This window comes from Haliotis cracherodii, unplaced genomic scaffold (genome assembly GCF_022045235.1).
Source record: "Haliotis cracherodii isolate W230 unplaced genomic scaffold, xgHalCrac1.p SCAF_2, whole genome shotgun sequence".
Lineage (NCBI taxonomy): Eukaryota > Metazoa > Mollusca > Gastropoda > Lepetellida > Haliotidae > Haliotis > Haliotis cracherodii.
The window spans coordinates 22,432,278-22,459,171 of NW_027266275.1; the positions used below are offsets into that span (position 1 = coordinate 22,432,278).

A 26,894-nucleotide genomic window follows, 5' to 3' on the forward strand; every position below is an offset into this window, starting at 1 on the left:
AAAATCGTCTTGCATAACTGCAGGGCAAAAGAATCTCCAGAGCGTTTTCATCGTACTGTCGCGGCGCTTATGCGACAGCATACATCAGGGTATAGCTAATGTAGGAGACATCGGGGTGGAGACGGTGTACGAGAGGCCAGGGTGTAGATGGTGTAGGGGACGTCATGGTGTAGACGATGTAGGTGACGTCATGGTATAGACGGTGTAGGATACGTCATGGTGTAGACTGTGTAGGAGACGTCATGGTGCAGACGGTGTACGAGAGGCCAGGGTGTAGATGGTGTAGGAGACGACAGGTGTAGACGGTGTAGGAGACGTCAGGGTATAGACGGTGTAGGAGACGGCAGGGTGTAGACTGTGTAGAAGTCAGGGTGTAAACGGTGTAGGGCACGTCAGGCTGTAGACTTTGTAGGAGACGTCAGGGTGCAGACGGTGTACGAGAGGTCAGGTTGTAGATGGTGTAGGAGACGTCATAGTGTAGACGGTGTAGGAGACGACAGGGTGTAGATGGTGTAGGAGACGTCATAGTGTAGACGGTGTAGGAGACGACAGGTGTAGACGGTGTAGGAGACATCAGGGTATAGACGGTGTAGGAGACGACAGCGACAGGTGTAAACGGTGTAGGAGACGTCAGGGTATAGACGGTGTAGGAGACGGCAGGGTGTAGACGGTGTAGAAGTCAGGGTGTAGATGGTGTAGGGCACGTCAGGCTGTAGACTTTGTAGGAGACGTCAGGGTGTAGACGGTGCAGGAGACGACAGGGTGTAGACGGTGTAGGAGACGTCAGGGTGTAGACGTTGTAGGAGACGTTATGGTATAGACGGTGTAGGAGACGTCAGGGTGTAAACGGTGTAGGGCACGTCAGGCTGTAGACTTTGTAGGAGACGTCAAGGTGTAGACGGTGTAGGAGACGTCAGGGTGTAGACGGTGTAGGAGACGTCAGGGTGTAGACGGTGTAGGAGACGTCAGGGTGTAGACGGTGTAGGAGACGACAGGGTGTAGACGGTGTAGAAGTCAGGGTGTAAACGGTGTAGGGCACGTCAGGCTGTAGACTTTGTAGGAGACGTCAGGGTGTAGACAGTGTAGGAGACACCATGATGTAGCGGTGTAGGAGACGTCAGGGTGTAGACGGTGTAGGACGGGAGGGTGTAGATGGTGGAAACATCGGGGTAAAGACGGTGTAGGACGTCTGGGTATAGATGGTGGAGACACCGGGGTGAAGTCGGCGTAGGGCGTCAGGGTGTAGATGGTGGAGACAACGGGGTGAAGACGGTGTAGGACGTCAGTGTGTAGATGGTGTAGACACCAGTTTGCAAGGAGGAATCCATAGATTTATGTCATGTTAGGATTGGAAATATTTGTTGCAGTTTAGGAAAATTACATTCGGAAAGGGGGTAATGCGGGCCAGTTTGACGTCGATATCTGAAAGGGGGCAATGTGGGCTAGTTTCACGTCGATATCGGAAAGCACGTAATGCGGACTAGTTTGGCGTCCATATCGGAAAGGGGGCAAAGCTAGTAAGACGTCGACGTAGAAGAAAGGCTGGAGTGACGTTCTGCAATGAGGTGTGAGTGTAGGGAGCAGTGTTCTTCAACGTGACATACCAAGTATTTCCGCTGCCCCTTGTTGTGACAGATTGTCGCTATAAAATAGAACAGAAGGTAAGTATTTCGGTCCAAAGCGTCCCTTATCATATGTATGTTCCCAGCTTCAGTTGCAAAGGTATGAATGATGTCATTTGATTGTGACCTCGTGGTAACCGATGACATCACCATGGTCGGTAAAGCATGGTGCTGCATTATCATTTATCTTAGATATCGCTTCATCTGTCTGACACAGAGCCATTGCCCATAACTTTCAGGGCTCTTGCGGAGATCTATATTACCATAACAAACACGCATACACGACATCACAGAGAAAGACAAACAACTGTTGATGTATTATATCCATGTATTTGTCGGGGTGACAATCATATTGTTATACGATTCTCCCCACATATATCTCGTAGTCTATACGTATCAAAAGTAAATCAAACGCAGCGCTGTTTTGTGACTGAAGACTGTATTGTTGCCTTATACAAAGCCCTGGACAATAAACGTCGTAACATGAGCATCTACTCCATATTTACAAGCCCCTCTCACGATATAAGGGTATGTAATATAATGATAATAGCAGCGTTGGCCGACCGCAATACAATACACGGCTCCGTTAGAAAGTAGACTCTCGTATAATTTACTTTTTATACGAAGGTATATGTTGATTGACGCACGGAGTGTCTTCTGGACGTTTGTGTGTGTCGTTCTGTGCATTGTCTGCTGACACCTTGTGTATGGTTTGCAGAAACGCCACTGACGACCTTGACTATTCTGTTGTGTATAAGTGTGTATGACACAATTCAATGCATAGAATGGGTTGCACATTCAATTGCAGTCAGTAGCGTATAAAACCCAGTATGCACAGTAGACATCATGCTTTCATACAACGAACACGTATAGCCTGATATTACGAAATACCTGCATATGACTCACGAAACACTTCTAAAGAGTCGTGAAACGTTCCAGGGATTAGATTCATTTACTTATTAAGGTAAGGCATATTATGACGTAATTGAGCTTCGCCATACTGACCTCATTCGTAACTGCAGCTCTCTGACAAATACTTGTTAGGTTGACATGTCTAGATGTTTTGATAATAAAGTATTGAAGCGGATCAATAACATCTGTTATGGTGTAATATGTTTTACGATAAAACCACGGACACCTCTGTTTATTTACATATTCATCAATGTCGCCATCTTTTTTCCCAATTAGCTTTCATCAAACTACGCTTCCGGGGTATATTTGACATAGAGCTTTACTCAAAACACTTCATATCAGACCAAAACCCACACATACAAACACCTTGGTGTGTGTGTTGTATTTCTATGACTGAGGTCGGGTAGATGTGCTGATCTGTATCTCGGCAATGTCTGTCATCTCAGTTGGAGTCTGTCAACATCTGTCTGGGTAACGAGGGTATGTCATTTTCTCAGGAGTTTTTTTTAATATTCCATTTAACAATGCTCAGTCAATATATGCGGATGGATCGTCCATGGAACATTATTTGTTTAATACTTTCAACACTAACGTCAACGGGTGTAGCATCTTACGAATCACCGACACTGTTGGTCGTTTAGCCAACAAATGATAAACGTGGTATCTGTATATCCAACTCGTACATGACGTATGAATGTGTTATCATTGCTCGTAAGATCATCCTGAAATCGAGAAACAGGAAAATGCAATTAACACTGTTAGTTTTGAATATGTATGTTTGTTATCAATACATTAATGATATCACTCCATTGTCATGGTTTCCCTTTGTTTTCTCGACACACCTGTTAAATTAATCTTGTCAATATCCTTCCTCAATCTTGACACTTCGTCAAAACCAGTGTTGATGATATGTCTTCTCTAGCGCGACACTTCAGCTATATCCACGTTGTTGACATCCCTCCTCCACGTTGACACTTCGATAAAGCAATGTTGATTATATCTGTTCTCTATCTCGACACTTCAGTTAAACCAGTTGATTATATCTGTTCTCTATCTCGACACTTCAATAAAATCAATGATGTTGACATCCCTCTTCGACGTTGACACCTCGATAAAGCAATGTTGATGATATCTCTTCTCTATCTCGACACTTCAATAAAATCAATGATGTTGATATCCCTCTTCCACGTTGACACTTCAATAAAGCAATGTTGATTATATCTCTTCTCTATCTCGACACTTCGATAAAATCAATGATGTTGATATCCCTCTTCCACGTTGACACTTCAATAAAGCAATGTTGATTATATCTCTTCTCTATCTCGACACCTCAGTTAAACCGGTTGATTATATCTGTTCTTTATCTCGACACTTCAGTTAAATCAATGATGTTGATATCCCTCCTCTACGTTGACACTTCGATGAAGCAATGTTGATGATATGTCTTCTCTATCTCGATACTTCAGTTAAACCGGTTGATCATATCTCCTCTCTATCTCGACACTTTAGTAAAATCAATGATGTTGATATCCCTCCTATACGTCGGCACTTCGATAGAGCAATGATATCTCGTCTCTGTTTCGACACTTCGGTTAAATCGGTTGATGATATCATCCTTTATCTCGACGCTCTCGACCCAGCAACCTATACCCTAAATCCTCCAGTTGAACCAGACCTGTAACTGCGCACGATTATGATATTTTCGATTGTACCAGTAACATAGACGGGTTTTTTTTTCTATTGCATCTACGATACATACATTTGTGTTTTAATTGTATTTTTCAGCTGCCCCGAGTGACAAGGGAGGGTTTTCCCCCACGGCGCTGTGACGTCACACAGGTGAGTTCTAACATCGATGACTAACACCTTTATGCATACTTTGGTTATGTCCTGTCATTATGACAACAATGAATGTTCAAACATTAGCATATTCATTATGGCGTTCGTCACAGGACGTCAAGCATGGTGATGGAAACGACTTAGCTAGGTGAGCTGGAGTCGACTTCAACAGACTGCGAGCGTCATACAGTCATGTATCAACATTTGTTTTTGATTTCTAAACACAACACACAGCATAACATTATTATGGTCTAGTTGAAAGATTCATACATTCATATTTCACTTCAGGTGGTGATTTATCTTGTTTTGATGTCAAAAAGAGGATTGTCCCTGTGATCCCAAATACATTACACTGAGTCAGTCAGACATGCATACACAGTTTATGAACTGTCCGTGCGAACCATTACACAAAGAAGTGTCCGTCCCGCGTCCGGACTTGCTTCGGATTATAAATAAAAGATTGATAAATCACCTTTGGTTTCATTCTGTTCAAATCGAATATCGATTGCGAATCTGTTTGTGAAAAATAGTTCCAAACTGCATTTGTTGCATTTTTTGTTTTTGAACGCCGCACTCAGCAATATTCCAGCTATATGACGGCAGTCTGTAAATAATCTGGACCAGACAATCCAGTGATTGACATCATGAGCATCGATCTACGCAATTGGGATACGGTGACATGCATCAACCAAATCAGCGAACCTGACCACACGATCCAGTTAGTCGCCTCTTACGAGCTGGTTGTTGGCCTGGTGTTATAACCTCGATATGGTCAAAATATCCGCGTGTCACCAAATCAACCAATCACTGCCATAAAGAACGTTCAATATTTCTGAACTGCTAGTCTGTCTTACAGGTGAGGTGAGGTGAAATTGGGTTTAACGTCGCGTCCAAGATTATTGCACTTATATAGCGACGTGCATGCACGTGTATGTGTGTGTGTAGCTGCTTGTACTAGTCCAGACTGATGCCGATTTATAGTGTTAGCTCACTGAGATACCATGCCGCAGTTTAACATGAATACCCCACTCAGACACAGTTACTGACTCCGAGCCGACCAGTCCTTGTTTTAGCCCCTTAACGTCGAGCGCCAGACAGGGTAACAACAAGTACCATCTTTTAACGTCTTTTTGTATAACGCGGCCGGGGATCGAACCCCGGACCTTCCGCTCTCCGGGCGGACGCTCTACCCAAGACCACGGAGGCGGTCCTGTCTTACAGACCCTGATACAAATATATATTAAATACAGCCCATGCAAGTCTATAATGTTTGGCAAGTCTAGATCACTGCAGTATCTGAAAATGAAGAGAGTCACTGGGCTCCTTTTTATTATTTTTTTTAAGATAACTGAACAACTGTTTTTTTTCTGTACGATATGTTCATTTCAGAGACTAGATGTTAGTCTACTGAACTGCCTAAACTCAAACCAAGTATGGCTCCAGTGTGATCTTGACATATCCGTGACTACACCATTCAAATGTAACGAGCTTGATTTCTTCGGGAAGGCAGCATTGTATTACGATAGCGGATATACAGGGGTCGTGCCGACGTATGCAGCATCTCAAGCAGAACACATCCTTGTAGGACAACCCCCTCCATTGTTACACACCCTATTGAAAACGCATAACTTCAAACTGCCTCGCGGAATGATACCCCCTCACAAGGTGGCGCTGTTGTAATATATGTGGGTCAGGTGACAATGGAATGTAAGGTCCACACATTGAATCCTGGAGTGTATGTCGTTTTGTTAAAAATACTAAAAATAGTTGGGTGCACTTTACCGTACTGTGAATGCATACATATATTATCATACGTTGATGTCAAGGGTAACAATTGGCAGAATTGGACATGACGTTTTGTTAAAAATACTAAATATAGTTGGGTGCACTTTACCGTATTGTGAATGCATATATATATATGATCATACGTTGATGTCAAGGGTAACATTTGGCAGAATTGGATATACCTGTTTGTGACAAACGAACCAGGTTATCGCTGTAGAAAGCAACCTTAGCGCTACGACTGTCATAAGTCTATGTTAAGGTATTGGAGTTACGATCACCTTAGCGCGAAGATAGTTTTGTGCAAAGGCATCCAGGTATATTTATTGATTTCTTCAGGTGAATAAACATTAAAATACAAAAAGAGAGTCCAGATATTCGTGCTTGTCACATCTCATACTTTGTGTTGGTCAGGAATGTGTACACGTTGTGATGGTAAGGTATACGTGATTGCGTCGATCACGCATTGTGTAGGCCAAGTATACTTACATACCTACAAGAGAGTTACACTCAACTATTTCAAACGTCAACTAGAATACTAAATGACAATGCAAATATCCCGGCCTTATAACCAGACCACTGACATCGAACGCTCCTACTCATATCGTTACTCAAAACATACTTAATGTCCTTTAAACGCCTTCATTGTATGTTTGTCTTAAAATATAACGTATGTTACTAAAATGTATCCATAATATCCTGCGTTGCTATGGATCCCTTACAACCTTGTAGCTGAGAAACAAACCCTACTTATCCTCAGAGTGGCGTGGTGTCTGCTGCCACTATGGTAACCTTAGACTGATATGATAAATTTATCAAATAGATAAAGGTAATATTAAAGAATGTTAGTGTATGTAAACATGTTTAGGTTGTAATCGATTTTGTCAATATCGTTCAGTGTTGTTATGTCCTTAACAACACATTCGACATCGCGACAGCTGTCATGTCGACAGACAGTAAATGGTGAATTATAGTTATTAAGCAGGTTAGATGATAGGGTTAAATGTCGTTTAAGCAAAGAAAAGAATGGCTAGTAAAACTGATAATAAATAATCACTCGGACGGGCAAATATGTGGCAGTGCTGATTCAAAATGTACTTTGAATTTATTAAGGTAATATGAATTTATTAACATGACCTATATATTCAGTCAAACATAAAAAATGTGTATTAATATGACACGTGGTTATCACGCTGCCGAAATGAACATTTTACAGTACAACTTTTTACCGTTAGTCAGCCAGCCACAGAGGAGAATCTAGCATACAAATTTGGTGAGTGAGTGTGTTTTAACAGTTCTTTGCAATATTCCAGCGATACTTCCGACGGGGAAACCACGAAAGTGTACTCATATGGGCTTCTACCATGGAATTGAACCCGGGTCGTTGGATTTACGAATGCTGCAACTAGACTACGCACCGCACATACACACACAATCACACAAGCGCACGCGCACACACTGTCACTTGACGCCAATGTGGAATGATATCGATGATAATGATTTTAGGTTCGAAACATCCCAATTAGTCGTATTAACGTTTTCAACAAACACTTCACTTCCCGTTTTCTTGTATATACCCCATATACAATGAGTGAGTTGGGTTCAAGGCTGCTTTGAACAGTATTCCAGTTATATCATGGAGTGTCAGATACATGGATGCAGGTCTCAGTCGTTTACCAATTTGTTGAAACCAACGAGCACGGGTATGGTCACTGAAACATAATCAGGATGAACCGGGACTTAAACCCACGATCATAGGTTCCTGGCGTGCCCAAGGGACGCGACTCTGCAATGCAAATTGCGGCGCCTTAGATGACTGGGCCACCCATAACCTCCTTGTAGTTTATTAACTAATTAATCGACATAAGTATAATTATATTTCACTACAAATATTCCGGTTGCTTTTCCTCCACGTTAGCAGATTGTCCGAGTGTACGCGAAAAGTATATTTCACATTAACGGTCTGTGTTTTAATAACCTTTGGTTACTTCCTCTACAGGGTGTTGCAGATAAGTCGATATCATGGCTACTCTTCCTATCTTCCTCCAGCATTCTTGTAGAGGGCCATTCCGTCGTGGCAACTACCGGTAGAAACGGAAGTTCATTTATTGACCGAGCTCCGTAATTTGACGTCACACGTTATTCATGGGTTCTTCGCCAATATAAACCATTAGCTGGCTGAAAGGACGCATTGTGTTTGGGTTGGCTGAATCTGTGAAGAATCTGGCTTCAGCGCAAAGCGATACACACATCATAGTTAAGCGTATTATTAAAGAATGCCAACGGTCTTCGATTTATTGACTTAATTGTCGACCATGCATAAACAGGCCTAAGGTATGTGGACCATTGATATATATCGGGTTATCCATAGTTCGAAACAAACGGAGTGCCGGTATTAAATCAAAGAATTGGTTCTGTCGGGACAGTACGTTACTTGGTTTTCAGTGATACATCAGGGTAATGGATGTCAAGTTTTAGTAATAGTCCACTGACTAGATGTTTCCTGATTGGCTGATAACACGATGGGTGGGGCTTGCGTTGTATTATTGCGCTGAACGATGTCTCGAGTTCCGTATAGTTTTCTTCAGTGTTTTGTGATAATGGACAATATAGGCAGTCTGTGAAATTACTATTGTTGATTTACGTATTTATTAGAATTGACCTAGGAATATTACTGTGGAGATGTAAACCTAAAATCTGGTTTACACACTTTAAGTAGTATGCGGAGTTACATAGTGAGAGTTCTTAACCCTCGGTAAGACTTGGGGAATAAAACAGACTCCATTTGTAATCACTATATAAAGAAACTGTTATGCAAATTAGAATAGAGGATAACCGTATCTATCATGGAAAAGATAATAACGACAGCTCACTACCTGTGGGGGTATTAACTTCATTGTTTGAGAGTGTTACCCGATACCAGGGTTTATCAACAGCATCCTAGCAGGCTTTCCCCGCGACACACAGCCTGTGACCTCGTCTGATCGTGGCGTTCTGTCATTCCTGCCGCACAGAGTCATAACCGTGTAGCGACACACAATGTACTGCTACAATTAGTGCTGTGTATCTGGCAAATACCAGCCAGTATATTGCGTGTGATCGTGTTTTCCAACTTCCTCTCAGACAATGGAAGCAAATGTTTGATATTTCCACCCGTAAATCACACTGTGAACGTATTTACTCTGATCAACGACTACCTTTAGCCAACTCGTTCTGCAAGCGCGATGTTAGATTACCACTGATTGTTATTATCTCCCTTTGAATGACGATATTCAGGTACGTTATCGCAATGACGCTCTCATGGCGCTATCATATTCCCCTTGTTTTGAAGAAATGGTTTCTTGAGCGACGGGTCGATTATACGCGTCTGTCACAACGTCCAGACGTCTTCACTGGGTAAGGGTCTCCATGTCCAATCAGTTGGGGTGTAGTCGGTTGTGAGTGCGTTGTGATAGTGACTGCGTTGTGGTGGTATCTGCGTTGTGATGGTGACTTTGTTGTGATGATGACTATGTTGTGATGGTGACTGTGCTGTGATGGTGACCGCGTTGTGGCGGTGGTGGTGGTGATGACTGCTTTGTGGTGGTATCTGCGTTGTGGTGGTGACTGCGTTGTGGTGGTGACTGTGTTGTGATAGTGACTGCGTTGTTGTGGTGACTGCGTTGTGGTGGGACTGTGTTGTTGTTGTTGTGGTGGTGGTGGTGACGATGACTAATTTGTGGTGGTATCTGTGTTGTGGTGGTGACTGCGTTGTGATGGTGGTGGTGACTGTGTTGTTGTGGTGGCTGTGTTGTGGTGGTGATGGTGGTGATAACTGGGTTGTTGTGGCGACTGTGTTGTGGTGATGACTGCGTTGTGGTGGTGGTGATGATGACTAATTTGTGGTGGTATCCGCGTTGTGATGGTGACTGCGTTGTGGTGGTGGTGACTGCGTTGTTGTGGTGGCTCTGTTGTGGTGGTGATTGTGATAACTGGGTTGTTGTGGTGACTGTGTTGTGGTGACTGTGTTATGGCGATGACTGCGTTGTGGTGGTGGTGATGATGACTATTTTGTGGTATTATCTGCGTTGTGGTGGTGGCTGCGTTGTGGTGGTGGTGGTGCTGACTGCGTTGTTGTGGTGATGATGACTGCGTTGTTGTGGTGACTGTGTTATGGCGATGACTGTGTTGTGATGGTGGTGTTGGTGATGACGATGACTTATTTGTGGTGGTACCTGCGTTGTAGTGGTGACTGCGTTGTGGTGGTGACTGCGTTATGGTGGTGACTGCGTTGTGGTGGTACCTGCTTTGTAGTGGTGACTGCGTTGTGGTGGTGGTGGTGGCGGTGATGACTGTGTAGTGGTGGTGATTACGTTGTGGTGACTGTGTTATGGTGATGACTGCGGTGTGGTGGTGGTGGTGGTGACTGTGTTGTGGTGGTGATTACGTTGTAGTGGTGACTGCGTTGTGATGGTGGTGGTGGTGACTGCGTTGTGGTGGTGGTGGTGGTGACTGTGTTGTGGTGGTGATTACGTTGTAGTGGTGACTGCGGTGTGGTGGTGGTGGTGGTGACTGCGTTGTGGTGGTACCTGCTTTGTAGTGGTGACTGCGTTGTGGTGGTGGTGGTGGTGATGACTGTGTTGTGGTGGTGATTACGTTGTGGTGACTGTGTTATGGTGATGACTGCGTTGTGGTGGCGGTGACTACGTTTTGGTGATGTCTGCGTTCTAGTGATGACCCAGTCTTGTGGTACAAAAAGAGCTGAACATAACACTCAGCTGCAGTGTGAGGTCAAACTGACCATCTGAGCACGAGGCTGTGTATGAGGTCACCGTGAACACATGCAGTAGAAGGTTATCGATTGAATCAAAGTTGGATTTCATCATCAATCACGGATCAAATGAAATCAATAACCTCCTCATTACCGTCTTGATCGTGTCAACTTGTATCAACAAAAGCTGACATATGTCTGCCTTTCCTCATCAATACACACTACATTGATTGGAACTGTTTGTGTCTCTCTTTTCAAACGCTGCAATCCAGTTATAGAATAAACTACTAAAGCACTACTTAGGCACCGATTCGATGTGTCGTGATGACAACATAAATTGTCCGGCTTCCCCTTCCCGGGAAATTATTGTGGGTTTTGAAACCATGACCGAAATAATATTCCGTGGCTGGCACAATAACCAAGTGCCCCCTACCCATGCCCTTGCCCCATAGTCAAGACCCTAGGGGAGCCCCGGTGTCTGGTACTAAAACGTCTGGATTAAAGAGTTTCCAGCTAAAATGTCCGGATGAAAGCGTTTCCAGCTGTAATGTCCGGATGAAAGAGTTTCCAGATAAAATGTCCGGATTAAAGAGTCTTCAGCTAAAATGTCCGGATTAAAGAGTTTCCAGATAAAATGTCCGGATTAAAGAGTCTTCAGCTAAAATGGAGCTAACTAGTACAGATTAAGGTGTCCCATTTTACAATACACTGGGCAAAAGAGAGTCGTTTCAAATCGGCGGGATCAAAGAGTAAAATAGTATGAAATTGCAAGGTGTCCGGCTTTATAAATAAGATAAAAGGTTTACAGAATCTGGATTGAAGAGTTAAATAGTTTTATCTAAATAGTCTGGATTTAGCAGTTCAGGCCAAAACGTTGTAATCAACATGTGTCCAACTGAATCAGCCAAATGTAAAGATTTCCACAGTTCAGATAAGAAGGTTTTCTGGTAAATGTTTTGCATTATATAGAGTGGCCAGACGGACCAAATATTGTCATCGTCATGATCTGCTGTGTTTAGTTCTGAATGTTATTTGAACTACTCCAGCGCAGTGAAAGGGAATACAATGCAAGGGTTACAGTCTAAACAGTTCAGGATTATCACAATATATGCAAACACTCAATGGTTTTCTTGGCGTTAGCTCCCGATGTGCCAGTGACCGACTGAAGGCGAAATATGCAGCCCGTGCCGGCCATTCAGTATAATGGCGATATAATGATGTACAGTTTAACACGGCGAACACCCTCTACTTTATACACCACAGAAGAACACACGTATAAGATTGTTAAACTCAAGCTTCTAGTCGAAATGAATCCCCTTTCTCGTGGGTACAGCTCTTTGAAAGCTTGTCACTGATAAGACACGCCCGTACCCCTGGTAACGGGTGTGCTGAGTAGTGTCGGGTGTGCATAATGGGTCACATGTGGTAATATTTGCTGATGTCATGCAATTAGGATTTTGAAATCGGCCATGACGAGAAGATAAATATAGGTGTATTATTGTAGATGTCATTTGAATTGAACCTGGATTATTTTATAACAGGATACGGGTGGGGGATGAGGGGCGTGGCAGGTAGACATGTCTATTTACGTCTGAAGCGTGACTTGGGCTGATTGTAGACTGTTGACCTGCTCGGGTACTTGTAGTTCCCACGTCCGTCCACCCGGGGTATTGGGACTGGGTGTATTGACATTGACATGATAAGGTGTATATTGGTCGGGTGAGTGTGTACTGTCCACGCGACTCTTGTGTCTTGTGTTGGGCAGCGTCACGCCTTCAGGGCAACACCGTCTTATCAACGTGGCCCTCACCTATAGCCCATTTCAAACTTCTGGTGGCAGGTGTTGGATGTTTCTACGGGACAAACTGGGGCGTGTCGTGGATATTGAAGCGACATCCCAGAACCGCCTCATTGACTCTGTGGGGGTGTAGTTAAATGTGTGGTGGGTGTATGTAGGGATGGAGGGTGGGGTAGGGCTGCTGGACTGTTTCTATTCCAAACTTGGCTACATCTTGTTTGGGCTGTTTTTATTGATGCTAATGACTACGTCATGTCTGTGTCATATTTGGACAGGCATAATCTGCACTCCGAACGCGAAGTCGCCACAGATTGTAAGTTTATGCCTTAGCCACCACTCACACAGGTAGATAAATATGTCTCACAGGTAGATACATATGTCACACAGGTAGATAAATAAGTCACAGTGGTAGATAAATAAGTCACACAGGTAGATAATTAAGACACACATCCAGATCGGTACGTCAAACAAGCAGGCAAGTAAGTCACACATGTAGATAGGTAAGTCACACAGGTAGATAATGTAAGACACACAGGTATAGACAAGTAATTCACACAGGTAGATAGGTAAGATACACATCTAGATAGATCAGTCACAGTCACAGTTACACAGGTAGATAGGTATGTTACACAGTTAAATAAGTAAGTTACACAGGTAGATAAGTAAGTTACACAGGTAGATAGATAAGTCACACAGGTAGATATACAGTTACACAGGTAGATAGGTAAGTTACACAGGTAGATAGGTAAGACACGCAGATCTGTTATATCCATAGCCTTAGGGTAGCCTTAAGAGAGACAGAAAACCTACCCTCAATCATCATAACAATGCGGTTGTCAGGCCAGCGGAGAGGATGATTGTAACCTGTGTTGATGTCACAGCAGGATGGCGACCTTGCAGGCAAACTGCTTCTGTTATCTGGCAATCTAATCACATGTCAAGTCTCAACTTTTTTCGAAGACGTGCATGTAAGTACGTGAGTGAGCATAGTTGTACGCCGCTCATACCAAGCCCCAAAGCTTGTACACGTGTGAGGAACCGAACCCCGATCTTCCGCTTCACGACTGAAGGCCACTGAGCTACTAAACCGACTGTTCAAAGGGTTAGTGATTGAGTAAATACTGCGTAGGGTAATATTGCAGATACCCACAGGAAATAAATCACACATGCCTCTTATGATACGATGACTATGAAACACAATGCTATGTACACCCTGCACTGAATAAATAAATAAATAAATAAATAAATAAATAAATAAATAAATAAATAAATAAATAAATAAATAAATAAATTACAGTGAGATCGCATTTCTCAGGATGTGTATGGTTAGAACATTGAACATATCATATGATCATGAATTACACTGAATACTTGTCATAAACATGTAATGTTAGACAATATAATCACCATGTCAATCTTTGCCAAGGCCGAGAGTGGAAATTAATGTCTTGGTACTTCCTTTCTGAAACCAGCTGTTTTATGGGTGTTTCATGGTATCATATTCAAACTCTCTTTTTTGACAAATGAAAGGGAAACAAACAGTCTCACTCAATTGTAATAATTCTACCACCCACTGTGCACCTGTTAACCCTTATAACGTGTTCATGAATTCCCACGGAGGCCCACCAACACCATGTCATGATAGGCATCTGTGTGTAGTGTGGGGGGCTGGGTGGTTGAGGGGGGGGGGGGGGGGGGGGGGGGGGGGGGCATAGAATGGCAGGCTGCCTGCCAAGTGACACGCATTATGTCCTCAAATACGCTGGTCACACAGAATGTTTCCGACACATGTCTGCACTGCAAGGTCAACCTTTCCTTATTTACATTCAAAACATAAGAACTATATGCTTCGAATGCACTCAGGTCGGGAATTTTTAATAAAATGTAATTCATGTGCACTGAGAGTCTTAAATCAGGCTTTCTTAAACTCAAATGGGAATTTGACATGCTATATAACCATGGAAGCCCTAGAGCGACGTTTTTTGCATCACGCGTTTCAAGTAAATTACCTCCTACGCCTGCTGTGCAGAGATGGAGTAACTAAACTCTCCTTTTGTTAACTAATACATTAAATGATTTCATTATTACCATTTTAATTTTTCATCATTATATGTATATCTACCTATTCACTCTATGGCTGGTCTTTGAAGCAAATATCTTGATTAAAATGGGTTGAAATAGCATCTGTGCAAAGGACATTCAAAGCACGAAACGGACCACTTCAAAATACAAATGTATGTTTAAAAAGCAGGTGGTGCGTCATACAATGTCTGTTGCCAGTGTCAGACATTATCACATGGTGGTGACAGGTTTATGTTTGTTTGTTTGATGTTTAACGCTGCACTCAGAAGATCCAGTGATTGACATCATGAGCATCAATCCACGCAATTGGGATACGATGACATGCATCAACCAAGTCAGCGAGCCTGACCATCCGATCCCGTTAGTCGCCTTTTACGGCCAGCATGGGTTGCTGAAGATCTATTCTAACCCGGAATCTTCACGGGTATGGTGACAGGTGTGGTTCGATTGAAGCAGTGTGTTGTAGAATGGGGGAAATAACACGTATTTTAATTTTATAGAGGATTCTCGTAATTGTACATAGACTAACGACAAGCGTAGCACTCAGATCGATTCGTGAAATGTGACTCTTGAACCGGTTCAAAAGCAGTCTCAGGCCTCGTATTGCCTTGTTGTGTGTGATAAAAGGTCCGGTTCACTAACAGTCATAGTCATCGTATTATCCTGTTGTTGTTGTTTTTCATACAAGGTCCGGTTATCATATTACCTTGTTTTTGTGATACACGTCCCGGCTCATAAGCGGTCCTAGACCTCATATTACCGTGTCTGCTTTCATTCAAGGACTGGTTCACCTTCGGTCGTAGTCCTCCGGCCAACGTTTGACAAATCACTCTTAGCACTACGAAGTCAACGTAAACGTACGTTTGTTATGACTGCGGTAGAGCTACGATCTCTTTAGGGAAAGGGCCACGTATGTGAGTTACGACTATCGTAGAGCTACAATCACTTTATGGAATAAGCCATGTATGTGAGATACGACTGACGTAGGGCTACGATCACTTTAGGAAAAGTGCCACGTATCTGAGTTACGACTTCCGTAAAGCTTACACTGTTCTGTAGATGTCTTGTACGACATAATAACTAAAGCCGGTAGCCTGCCAACATCACAAATTGCAATAGCAGATCAATCCAATATTTCAACAAAGTGCCCTTTGTTTACCAATAAAAGTGTCAGTAATAGGGTTTGCACGAACGCCTTCTAGCGGATTTCAGCCATGAATACAGGCTTTACAAATTCGCCAGGCCACGACTGGTATTTCTCATTTCTCAAGTCACGACCTCGGCAACAGACCACGTGTGTTCCATATACTCCCTGTACGCCAGCATCAGTCCTAACTGCAACATTGTTTGGACAGAAACATCTGTTTTGAAAATACGGAAATATCTGCGTCTGTTATAAATGTGTTTCCATCAATGAAACATTGGACCGGGGTAGCCTAGTAGGTGGTGCGTTTGCCCGTCACGTCGAAGTCATGAGTTCGTTTCCGTTTGTACCCTGTGTAACGCTAATTCTTGGCGCCACCTGTCATGAACGGATAGCAAACCACTAAAAGCTACAGCTTTTGTATGATAAATTGTGTCAATTTGCAAAAGGTTACGATAAAAGTAAGTGAAACATCAAAATATTGAAAAACAGACTCCATGTCCCGTATGGGCCACCGTAAAAAGCGGAATATGCTCAATCTCATTAAATAATGTTGCAGCTAGGTTCAAAAGGTTTGGGTATGTTCGTTTTAGAGAATAAATTTTGAACTTTTCTACACATTGTTGATTAATGACGCCATGTGTCCAGCATGTACTCTCTGTCAGTTGTCTGTGGTTTCTATTGATTTATTAGTCTATATTTAAACACACCGCCATTAAAAATTCATATGTAGTCTAACTTCCTGTCTGTGTCACGTGACCCCCTCGGATTGCGTGGTGTTGGGAGCATGTGTCTGGAGATGCTACGAGGAAGAGCCAGAAAGAGATATGTACCACAGCCGTGACAATTTCGCTCCTAAAGCGTAATATTTCAAGAGCTATATTTGGTGTTAAGTCTTCTTACACATGTGTTGTATAGAAATAGTCACTGCGAATATTGATGTTGCACTGCGCGCGCTCGTGTGTGTGTGTGTGTGTGTGTGTGTGTGTGTGTGTGTGTGTGTGTGTGTGTGTGTGTGTGTGTGTGTGTGTGTGTGTGTGTGTGATCTTGTACTAGTCCGGACTAATGCCGATTTTATAGTATTACCCCACTGAGATACCATGTCGCAGTTTCACATGAATACCCCACTCAGACACAGACTCCTTGTTTTATTCCATTTATGCCTGGCGTCAGGCAGGGTCACACAAATCATCTTTTAGCGTCTTGTGATATGAAGCGGCCGGGGATCGAACCACCGAGCTTCCTCTCTCTTGGCAAACGCACTATCCACTAGACCACGGAGGCGGTGTACCATGTATTTTCGATATATTAATTATCGTACTTGAAAGATTTAAAGATTTAACGAAGCAAAAATTGAAACTTAATATTGTGACTAGTTTACGATCATAAATACCCAGTGACACACACGTATTGTTTTAGTTTAATTGGTGATTACGTTTTGACAATTCCTCTAATAGAATCTTCTTGTTTCAGCACAATGGCGAACGACACACTAGGAGGGCTCATTGCTGCATCATGTATAGCAGGAGTACTGGCTATCTGTCTCGTGGCACTCTTAATCTACTGGTTCTACAACAAGTGGGTGTCTGAAGGGTGTTGGAATTCCTGGGGCCGAACTGTTTATTGGGCATGGGATGTTGTTTCTGAGGGATTGGGTGTTTTTTGGAAATTGGGTGTTTCGCTGGGATGGGGTGTTTCTGGGGAATGGGGTGTTTCTGGGGGATGGGGTGTTTATGGGGGATTGGGAATTTCTAGGAAATTGGGTGTTTTGCGGGGATGGGGTGTTTCTGAGGGTGGGTGTTCCTAATAGTGGCTATTCCTTGGGCTGAAAAGTTTCTTGGGATGGGGGATGGTATTTTTCCTGGGAAATAGTGTGTTTCGATGGGGTGGCTGTCCCTAATGGTGCATGTTCCTGTGGTTTGATAGTTCCTAGGAATGGGGGATGGGGTATTTATTGGGATGGTTGTTTGAGGTGGTCTACGATGGATTGTTCCCGGAGATGGGCTGCTCCGGGGTGGGGTTTTCCAGGTTCTCTAAGCAATGTTTTGTTGGTTTGTTTGTTGTTGTTTAACGCCGCACTTAGCAATATTCCAGCTACATGACGGCGGTCTGTAAATAATCGAGTCTGGACCACACATTCCAGTGATTGAGATCATGACCATCAATCCACGCAATTGGGATACGATGACATGCATCAACCAAGTCAGTGAGCCTGACCACCCGATCCCGTTAGTCGCCTCTTACGGCCTATTCTACCCCGGATCTTCACGGGTCACAAAGGAATGTACTCGCACATTAGGGGTATATTTGAAAGACAAGACCATATCGATGATACACACATTAGGAAGATAGAAGAGTTTGTACTCAGTGACAAAACTTGTTCTGAGATCTCTCATGACCTCTATAACGGGATGTATATAAAGAATACATGTTAACTCTCTAGTTTTCATTGTACAAGTCTGTGACGTCATGACATTACGGTTTTACAGGAGTACATCTTCGGATTATGTAAAGGAGCCCATTCAGTCGGAGATCCCGCTGACCACCCAGAGATATCACCCCCGCCCCTCCTACACCACACATGCTGTACACCCACGGGCGAGACCGCCACTTAACTTCTTCACCGTGAGAGGTGGCCAGCATGGGGTGCGCTATCCCAACTTCCGGCCGACGATAGGCTACAGTGGGGCGGTCGTCTACCTAGATGATGAACAGGCCAGAAGAAAAGTTCATGGGTCGTCCCAATCTACAATTCGCGATCGTGAACGAGTCGGTGAGATATATGTTTCAGTGTGTCCAGCTTACACGTACGCCTTGTTTTGTTTGTTTGTTTGTTTGTTGTTTAACGCCGCAATATTACAGATATATGACGGCGGTCTGTAAATAATTAAATCTGGACCACACAATCCAGTGATTGACATCATGAGCATCGATCCACGTAATTGGGATACATGCGTCAACCAAGTCAGCGAACCTGACCACCCGATCCCGTTAGTCGCCTATTACGACAAGCATAGACGCCTTTTACGGCAAGCATGGGTTGCTGAAAGACCTATTCTACTCCAGATCTTCACGGGAATACGACTTGTAATATATGTGTTTACGTCAGATTTAGCAAAGCTAACTACATGTATACCGGGCAAAAGAAGTATACTCCCAAGTTTGATTGTGGCTAAAAACGAAACAAACAAGAGATGAGTAAGAGAATATATGAATGTCAACTTCTTTATTATGAGGAACACAACAGCTTCTGAACAAATACATGAACTTACTCCTTCATCATTCATCAGGAATAAGAATATACTCCGAAGCATTGTGTTCTTCATAATAAAGAAGTATTCATCCATAACTTCACTTTCTTATGTGTATATCACTTCTAAATTCCATTCGGGGCGGTCGGGTAGCCTAGTGGTTAAAGCGTTCGCTCGTCACGCCGAAAACCCGGGTTCGATTCCCGACATGGGTACAATGTGTGAAGCCCATTTCTGGTGTACCCTGCCGTGATATTGCTGGAATAGTGCTAAAAACGGCGTAAAACCATACTCACTCACTCACTCACTCTAAATTCCATTCAAAGACTTGAAACAAGAAAAGGTTATTCGATGGTGATCTATTTGATACTTGTGTTGTGGGCGTTAAGTTTGCACTGTTTCGGTTCAGCCTTAACGTTTGGATGACGTTTGTAACCTTTGGTCCAATCCAGTTTTCTTTTGCCCTATAGTTTGTTTATCATCATGTACCCCAATGGTATTCCTGGGTAGATCATGTCCACAGCAGCCTATACTAAACGTAAGAACTGATCAGAATAAGCATTGGGTGGTTATATGACGTAGTGTATTATGCTCGTGCCATGGACCATTGGTGGCCCGGCCCACGAAGATTCCGGGGTAGTAAAGGTCTTCAGCAACCCATGCTTGCCGTAAAAGGTGACTATGCTTGTCGTAAAAGGCGACTAACGGGATCGGGTGGTCAGGCTCGCTGACTTGGTTGATACATGTCATCGATCCCAATTGCGTGGGTCGATGCTCATGATATTAATCACTGGATTGTCTGGTCCAGACTCGATTATTTACAGACCGCCGTCATATAGCTGGAATATAGCTGGAGTGCGGCGTTAAACAACAAACAAACCAACCAACCATTGGTGGCCCCAGTTCAGCGTATTTACACACCGTCGTGATCTAGATGGACTATTTCTGACTGCGCCGTAAAACAACATACACATACTCACCCCCACGTTTTCGTATTAACTCGCACGGGCTCTGGATATATGTTGGTCAGTTATTTGAAGTTTTAACTTGTTTTATTTTCAATATTTCATTCGACATCTGCTTATACTGAACCGTTGGTGTATATCCCATACTTTGAACATATTGGTATATTTAATACGGAAATGAATAGTTATAAAAAAAACAGTTCTGAAGTGTCAGTGACAGTGACGGTATTAGGACTAGAGATTCACTTTTTCAGTGACGTGCCAAATCCTAGCCAGCCTACACAAGAACAGTTAGAATTGAGTGTGCTCCAATTAGAATTTGGGTGCTGCGAAAACTTATTTTGTGAAAATACATTTTTTCAGTCCGTCATGTGTGAGGTTACGAAGGTGTAGCGAAGGCAGGGTGGACGTGGTGGGTGGTTTTTAGTAGGTGTAGTGTAGGCAGGGTGGACGTGATGTGTGGTGTTTAGAAGGTGTAGTGTAGGCAGGGTGGACGTGATGTGAGGTGTTTAGAAGGTGTAGTGAAGGCAGGGTGGGCGTGATGTGTGGTGTTTAGAAGGTGTAGTGAAGGCAGGGTGGACGTGATGTGTGGTGTTTAGAAGGTGTAGTGTAGGCAGGGTGGACGTGATGTGTGGTGTTTAGAAGGTGTAGTGTAGGCAGGGTGGACGTGATGGGTGGTGTTTAGAAGGTGTAGTGAAGGCAGGGTGGATGTGATGTGTGGTGTTTAGTAGGTGTAGTGTAGGAAGGGTGGGCGTGATGTGTGGTGTTTAGAAGGTGTAGTGAAGGCAGGGTGGACGTGATGTGTGGTGTTTAGAAGGTGTAGTGTAGGCAGGGTGGACGTGATGTGTGGTGTTTAGAAGGTGTAGTGTAGGCAGGGTGGACGTGATGGATGGTGTTTAGAAGGTGTAGTGTAGGCAGGGTGGACGTGATGGGTGGTGTTTAGAAGGTGTAGTGAAGGCAGGGTGGATGTGATGTGTGGTGTTTAGAAGGTGTAGTGAAGGCAGGGTGGACGTGATGTGTGGTGTTTAGTAGGTGTAGCGAAGGCAGGGTGGACGTGATGTGTGGTGTTCAGAAGGTGTAGTGAAGGCAGGGTGGACGTGATGGATGGTGTTTAGAAGGTGTAGTGTGGGCAGGGTGGACGTGATGGATGGTGTTTAGTAGGTGTAGTGAAGGCAGGGTGGACGTGATGGATGGTGTTTAGAAGGTGTAGTGTAGGCAGGGTGGACGTGATGTGTGGTGTTTAGTAGGTGTAGTGTAGGCAGGGTGGACGTGATGTGTGGTGTTTAGAAGGTGTAGTGTAGGCAGGGTGGACGTGATGTGTGGTGTTTAGAAGGTGTAGTGAAGGCAGGGTGGACGTGATGGATGGTGTTTAGAAGGTGTAGTGAAGGCAGGGTGGACGTGATGTGTGGTGTTTAGAAGGTGTAGTGAAGGCAGGGTGGACGTGATGGATGGTGTTTAGAAGGTGTAGTGAAGGCAAATGAAATGAAACGTCGCATTGAAAGAAGTTGAAATCCAGAAGTCAACCGTAGCTTTTTCTAAGTCCACATTCGTGAAAAAATGGAAGATCAATCGGTGGGAGGAGGTCCATAACGAAGCGTTTATTGTCGAAACATATATATAACCATTAACTCGGAGCAATAAAATACCCCCGTTGTGATCGTGTCATGCCAAGCGCAGCTGTATTGTCATCAGTAGGTTTATTGCCTTCGGCAAATACCTTCACCAAGGATTGTGTGTATTATTGCCATTCTCATATACATAGTGTTTTACAACTTTGTCTTTTTTCCACATTCCTTTAACACTATAGCCATGAGACTAAGTTCATCAACATTATATATTGCAGCGAATGGAGCGCCGAGCGGCCATCTCGTCAGGTAAGGACAGACATTACAGAGTTACCGCCCCTGTAAATCCGCCTGTGATGCTAGTTTGAAATGCTAAGTTTGAAAGCTTTACACGTTTTCTCTGCAAAAATACACTTGTGATAAACAATAACTTACATCGATAAAACAGGCCAGATCTAAACATTAGACTGTTGACATTTTTTATCAACACTTTTTTTTAATAATATTGTAACAAATATGTTTTAATAAGTATACAGTAAACTACGGTTATAACGAACACGCTTATAACGAACTGACGGATATAACGAACTAACTTTTTAGTCCCTACTATTTGCTGTGGTTATGCTGTATATATGCTTATAACGAACTACGGTTATAACGAACTAAAAATAGTAGTCCCTTTGAGTTCGTTATAACCGTAGTTTACTGTATGTGGTTATTTTCACCCTTGAGCCTGTTAAACTCAAAGATGGCCATCATCCGTCTGATGTTTAAGCAATATATTAGTTCGAAGTAAATTTGGAAATAGCTAGTGCTTCTACGATTCCTGCATAAAACCCAGCCTATATGAGTATCGTGGATGTCAGGCACAAAGATTAATATGATATTCTATTTCTCATTTCAGGGAAGTTGAAACTGCAGAGGAAAGGGTACGTTAAAGTGTTCTGAGAAGTTGCTACTATCATTTATACACTGAACTGTTTCATCCGACATATTACCGGATATAATGGTGTAAATGTTTGTACAAGGAAGAAAGCAATGTAAAATTAGACAGCGAGAAATGAGACTGATTCACTAATTTTGTTATTCCGTTGTGGATATCATTTTAAATGTGTATTATTAGAATTCGAATAATTGATGTTTCTATATTTCGTCATTTCAGATAGACTTTGGATCTTCGGATAACGAACGCCCAAATGGAAGAGTTTATGAATCCAACAGAGGGCGCACTAAAACACGTGACAGGCATAGGGCCAAATCTCGAGATAAAAAGTCACGGTCGAGGTCTAAGTCACGTGACAGAATTGAAAATCTGAGAAAATCAAAATCTGATGACAAACGCAGCTCTCGGCGCAGTCGCGAATCCGCGACAATCACGGCGAAGGAAGGCGATATCATTCTGGCACCGGCGAACAGCCATCTGAATCTCTCCGTATCCAGGATGCTTTCCGCTCCCATTACAACCGGCCTTGACCTTCACGTATCAAGGATCTCTCACATCCGGGACCCTGACCCTGCACCAGAACCCCCTCGATTGTCAAACGGATCGGCAATGCACTATAACCCTGACCCAGAACCAGAGCCCCAGCGGTTGTCGAACGGATCGGCGATGCATTACATCCCTGACCCGGAACCAATTCCTGACCCTGTACCGGAACCTCGGCGTGACCCCTCGCCTCCGCCAATGAGCTACTCCATTTATAAACAGGAGGAACGGGAGGAGCCGACGATGTTCGGGAGCAGCAATGCATCCTCGGCGTTCAAGGAGGCTACACCACGGGCTGATTATGGTTTTGATTCAACATCAGACTTTCAGCGTCCCATCGTGACACCCCGTGAGGACTACAACAGTCCCTATGAACACGAGGAGCAGGTTGTCACCTCTGCCTTCAGTTTCATGAACGTCGAGAAAGATGCTTTAAGATCAGAACCCGCGGATATCTACCCAGCTCGACAACCTCGACGCCCTCCCACCCCGCCTTATGACGGCGAACCTGACATTGATCCTGAACCGGAACCGGAACCGGAAGCTGGCGAAGCTGATTACTCCTACACACGGAGAATCCCGACCCCACCCGACATGAACCGATCATCTTCGCCGGAAGATGACCCAACGTACAACCGGTTAAAATTCCGCTCGCCCACTCCCCCACCTGGGATGCTGCGCCGTGCAAAAGAAGACGTCGTAGACGAGGGGGCTGAGACGTCACAGAGAGGATCCATGAGACAGAAGATTATTGGTAGCAGTGACTCTCCTATTAAGAATGCTCTGATAGAAGAACTGATGAAGCGACGACAACAAAGCGGGGATGAACCCTCCCCTCCACCCCCTGCTTCGCCACTACCAGCTGATTTTTTCCCGGATGACGTTTCAGTTGACAGCTCCGGGCGTCGTGCAGTGCAGTTCACCATGTCGCCACCAGAGATTATCCCTCGGGGTCAGGAGGGCCCCGAGTCTCCAGGGTTTAGTGGCGTTAATTCGCCATTTGACTCAGTGCCGGCCCCACCCCCACCCCCACCCCCTCCTCCCCCACCACCTCCGCCACCCTCGACCAAGCTTTGATGTCACGGTCGGGCTACATTGTTCCCGTGTCCGATGATGAAACACAGTACCTAACGCGTTGCCGTCGCATCGTACGCGTCTTAGCCAAAACAATCAAAAGTATTTGTGTACAGTGTTAAGTGATGGGTGTGTCTGTACTATGGATAAAGTGCCTTGTTATATGCCTTCGTTATTTGTCTGGACATGGCAATAGGCTGACATCTGACGGTTGGACAGAATATTAATAAAGACGTCGATGTTATAAACTAGGAGAGGGATGTTTGACATGAGAGAATATCACGTGACACACTCTCCACCCTGTGCCAATACCACGTGCAATATATGCCAGTCAAGGTCACGTGACCTTCAGCGCTGTATTGTGTTGACGTGTTTGAGGACAACACCACGTGACTACAACGTTCTACTCAACCTATAGACAATATACACTACAAGGGCTCCGTTCTACTTATATAGAAGCTTATTTACATATCAAATGTCTTTACTGGGATGGACTGTAAGCTCACTTTCACAAAACTGGATTAAATTCAGACACCCATGTTATAACCTTTGTACACATGAATAAAACATGTTCTCCATCGCAGTCAGTAAGAAGTGTTATCGTGGTCATGACTAAACGTAACGTGTTAACGACTGAAATCGGCCATTTCAAGAAACGCAGGGACTAAGAATTGTATACATCCGAGGCATCATTGCTTAAAGTACTTTAGATATTTCCTACCCATAGCGGTGTTAATGTCACGCTCCTGTCGTTATAAACATGTGCCGGAAACTGTCCATTAAAAGAATTGATATATCTTCATAGATTTAGTTGTTCTCCATGTTTAATTACGCTCAGCATCATCTATACTACTCAAACAAGTTAAGGACCGCCGGATTCTTTCACATTACCATAGTTAATCTGACCTGCCATGTCCACCCAGAGTCGAGTACCAGAACCATTTGTAAATAGGAGTCCTCGAGTTACCCTCGAACGCCCCTGTTGTCAGCAGAGGAAAGATGTATTATTCATTGGAAACTATATTGACAATATGTTTAGTCATTATGTCACTAATCAAATGATATGAATTTGTTATAAATATGACGAAATTAACGCCTGCAAATAGTCATTTCCTTTTATCTTGCGATGCAAGTATACTTTTAAACTGGCCATAAACAATATCTTTATGTTTGTGTAATTAGTTTCTTCTTACCTATAGTGTTTGTCTTAAGTCTGTAGTTTGCTCAAAGAAAACAATATTCCCTGGACAAGTTGCAAGAGGAAGCAAGTGTATGTTATGTATTGTGTCAAGAATTTGAAGGCTTGTACAAGACGATTCCACTCACGATTCCCCGTGGTTCCGTTATGTGCTGTGGAAAAACTAAATAATGTCGATTTCAACTTCTATTACAAATTGTTATTTGTTGATATTCGCTTTTGCGTCCCTCGGCTGCAAAATCCGCTGGGCCTGGGTTCGAGTCCTAGATTTGCACCGATTATGATCCTTGCAAGTCAGCATATGTTTCATCCAAGTGCTAAAGGTATACTAGTTCCACGTTTTTCTTCACCCATAAGCTGAAACTCCATACAGAACTGAAATATACCTCTCCACATTTGATAGGGATGTTTTAATATCTCCACGATACACAAAACTGGTTGTCATAATATGCCAAGTGTGTATTTAATTATAAATATCTATCCCTATCCAAATTTGAGTAGTATATTATTCAAAGCGACATTTAATCAATATCTCCTCTTGAGTGCTACTCAACATGTTTTCGGTGTTTGTGGAGTTCCATGGCAAATTTTGCAGGTCTATATTAATCTAGGTAAATTAATGTATATGAATACACGTCTGTTAAAATGCGGGGAACATTTGCCAACAATGTAACCACCGTGGAAACTTACTTTTTATGAACATAGTTCCGTAAGCAAATTTCTAAATCGCTCCTTATTACATTTCAATAAAAAAAACTGTCGAAGAATGCAATCATGTAGCATCGGTGGCAATATCTTGTTATGTTAGCTGTTAAAAACGGCGATGTTGTTTATGTGTATTTGTATGATATATAGAAAGATATAGAATTGTATGATATCATATTGTAATATAACAGATTATATATATGGAGATATGACTGTTGTCAGATTATGTGTGATATATAATTTTATACAAAATAAATTGTTTAAAACAGGTTCTATGTTGTGATGTGTTTTTTTTAGAAAATAATTTAAATAAATACAACCATCATATGTCGATAGTCATGGAGAGAGCCAGCACTGATTAACGCCACAGCTATGATTTTGTTGCTGTTCTCGGCTGACACAACAAACCTCGGAAGATGGGTAAATTCTTATCTCTAAACACTCGTGTTATTCCGGTACAAGGTGCAGATTACGGAAAGAGGCGAGTGGTGACGAATGAAGCTGAAAGCTCAGCTCGGCGGAATATTTATTTCACACATCGTGGTATTCATAATCAATCATTTCTGATTGGGGCTGTTCTGCATCTATATTGATTTTTATTCAGAGATTCTATGACTTGTATGAACTGAGATAAGATCGATTTTGTAAAGTATACACCTTTGTTTGTTTGTATTTTTGTTGTTTAACGCCGCACTCGGCCAACTTTATGACGGCGGTCTGT

The 26,894-nt window shown here is 43.2% G+C and overlaps 2 protein-coding genes across 3 annotated transcripts in view; one reads left to right on the plus strand and one right to left on the minus strand.

Moving 5' to 3' along the window:
• The window catches only part of LOC139467422 (serine/arginine repetitive matrix protein 1-like), a 43,299-nt gene extending 16,870 nt beyond the window's left edge, over positions 1–26,429 (plus strand). Inside the window, exons 1-7 of one of the 2 annotated variants that reach the window (XM_071248985.1) lie at positions 2,534–2,586; positions 4,320–4,373; positions 17,403–17,507; positions 18,419–18,702; positions 21,989–22,019; positions 22,615–22,639; positions 22,873–26,429. In XM_071248985.1, coding sequence (XP_071105086.1) covers positions 17,407–17,507; positions 18,419–18,702; positions 21,989–22,019; positions 22,615–22,639; positions 22,873–24,273 — 1,842 coding nt within the window. In that variant the 5' untranslated portion in view covers positions 2,534–2,586; positions 4,320–4,373; positions 17,403–17,406 and the 3' untranslated portion in view covers positions 24,274–26,429. Of the gene's footprint in view, positions 1–2,533; positions 2,587–4,319; positions 4,374–17,402; positions 17,508–18,418; positions 18,703–21,988; positions 22,020–22,614; positions 22,640–22,872 lie in introns of those variants that run through there. The other variant, XM_071248984.1, reaches the window with a different exon arrangement.
• LOC139467520 (paxillin-B-like) lies at positions 9,665–12,100 on the minus strand. The gene is made up of 3 exons (XM_071249056.1): positions 12,022–12,100; positions 10,582–10,877; positions 9,665–10,102 (listed from the first exon to the last, which is right to left on the minus strand). Exons 1-3 carry the CDS (start codon positions 12,098–12,100, stop codon positions 9,665–9,667), a joined length of 813 nt encoding a protein of 270 aa, XP_071105157.1.
• Positions 26,430–26,894: the final 465 nt, after the last annotated feature.

What these genes read in the sequence shown, in the direction of transcription:
- LOC139467520 (XM_071249056.1), bottom strand. Translation starts at nt 12,100, where the DNA reads ATGGCCGGCACGGGCTGCATATTTCGCCTTCAGTCGGTCACTGGCACA. An exon ending in CGCCAAGAAAACCATTGAGT is followed by an intron (nt 10,878 to 12,021) that starts GTTTGCATATAT and finishes TTGTACCACAAG; the next exon opens with ACTGGGTCATCACTAGAACG. An exon ending in AACGCAGTCACCACTACAAC is followed by an intron (nt 10,103 to 10,581) that starts GTAATCACCACC and finishes CCACCACAACAG; the next exon opens with AGCCACCACAACAACGCAGT.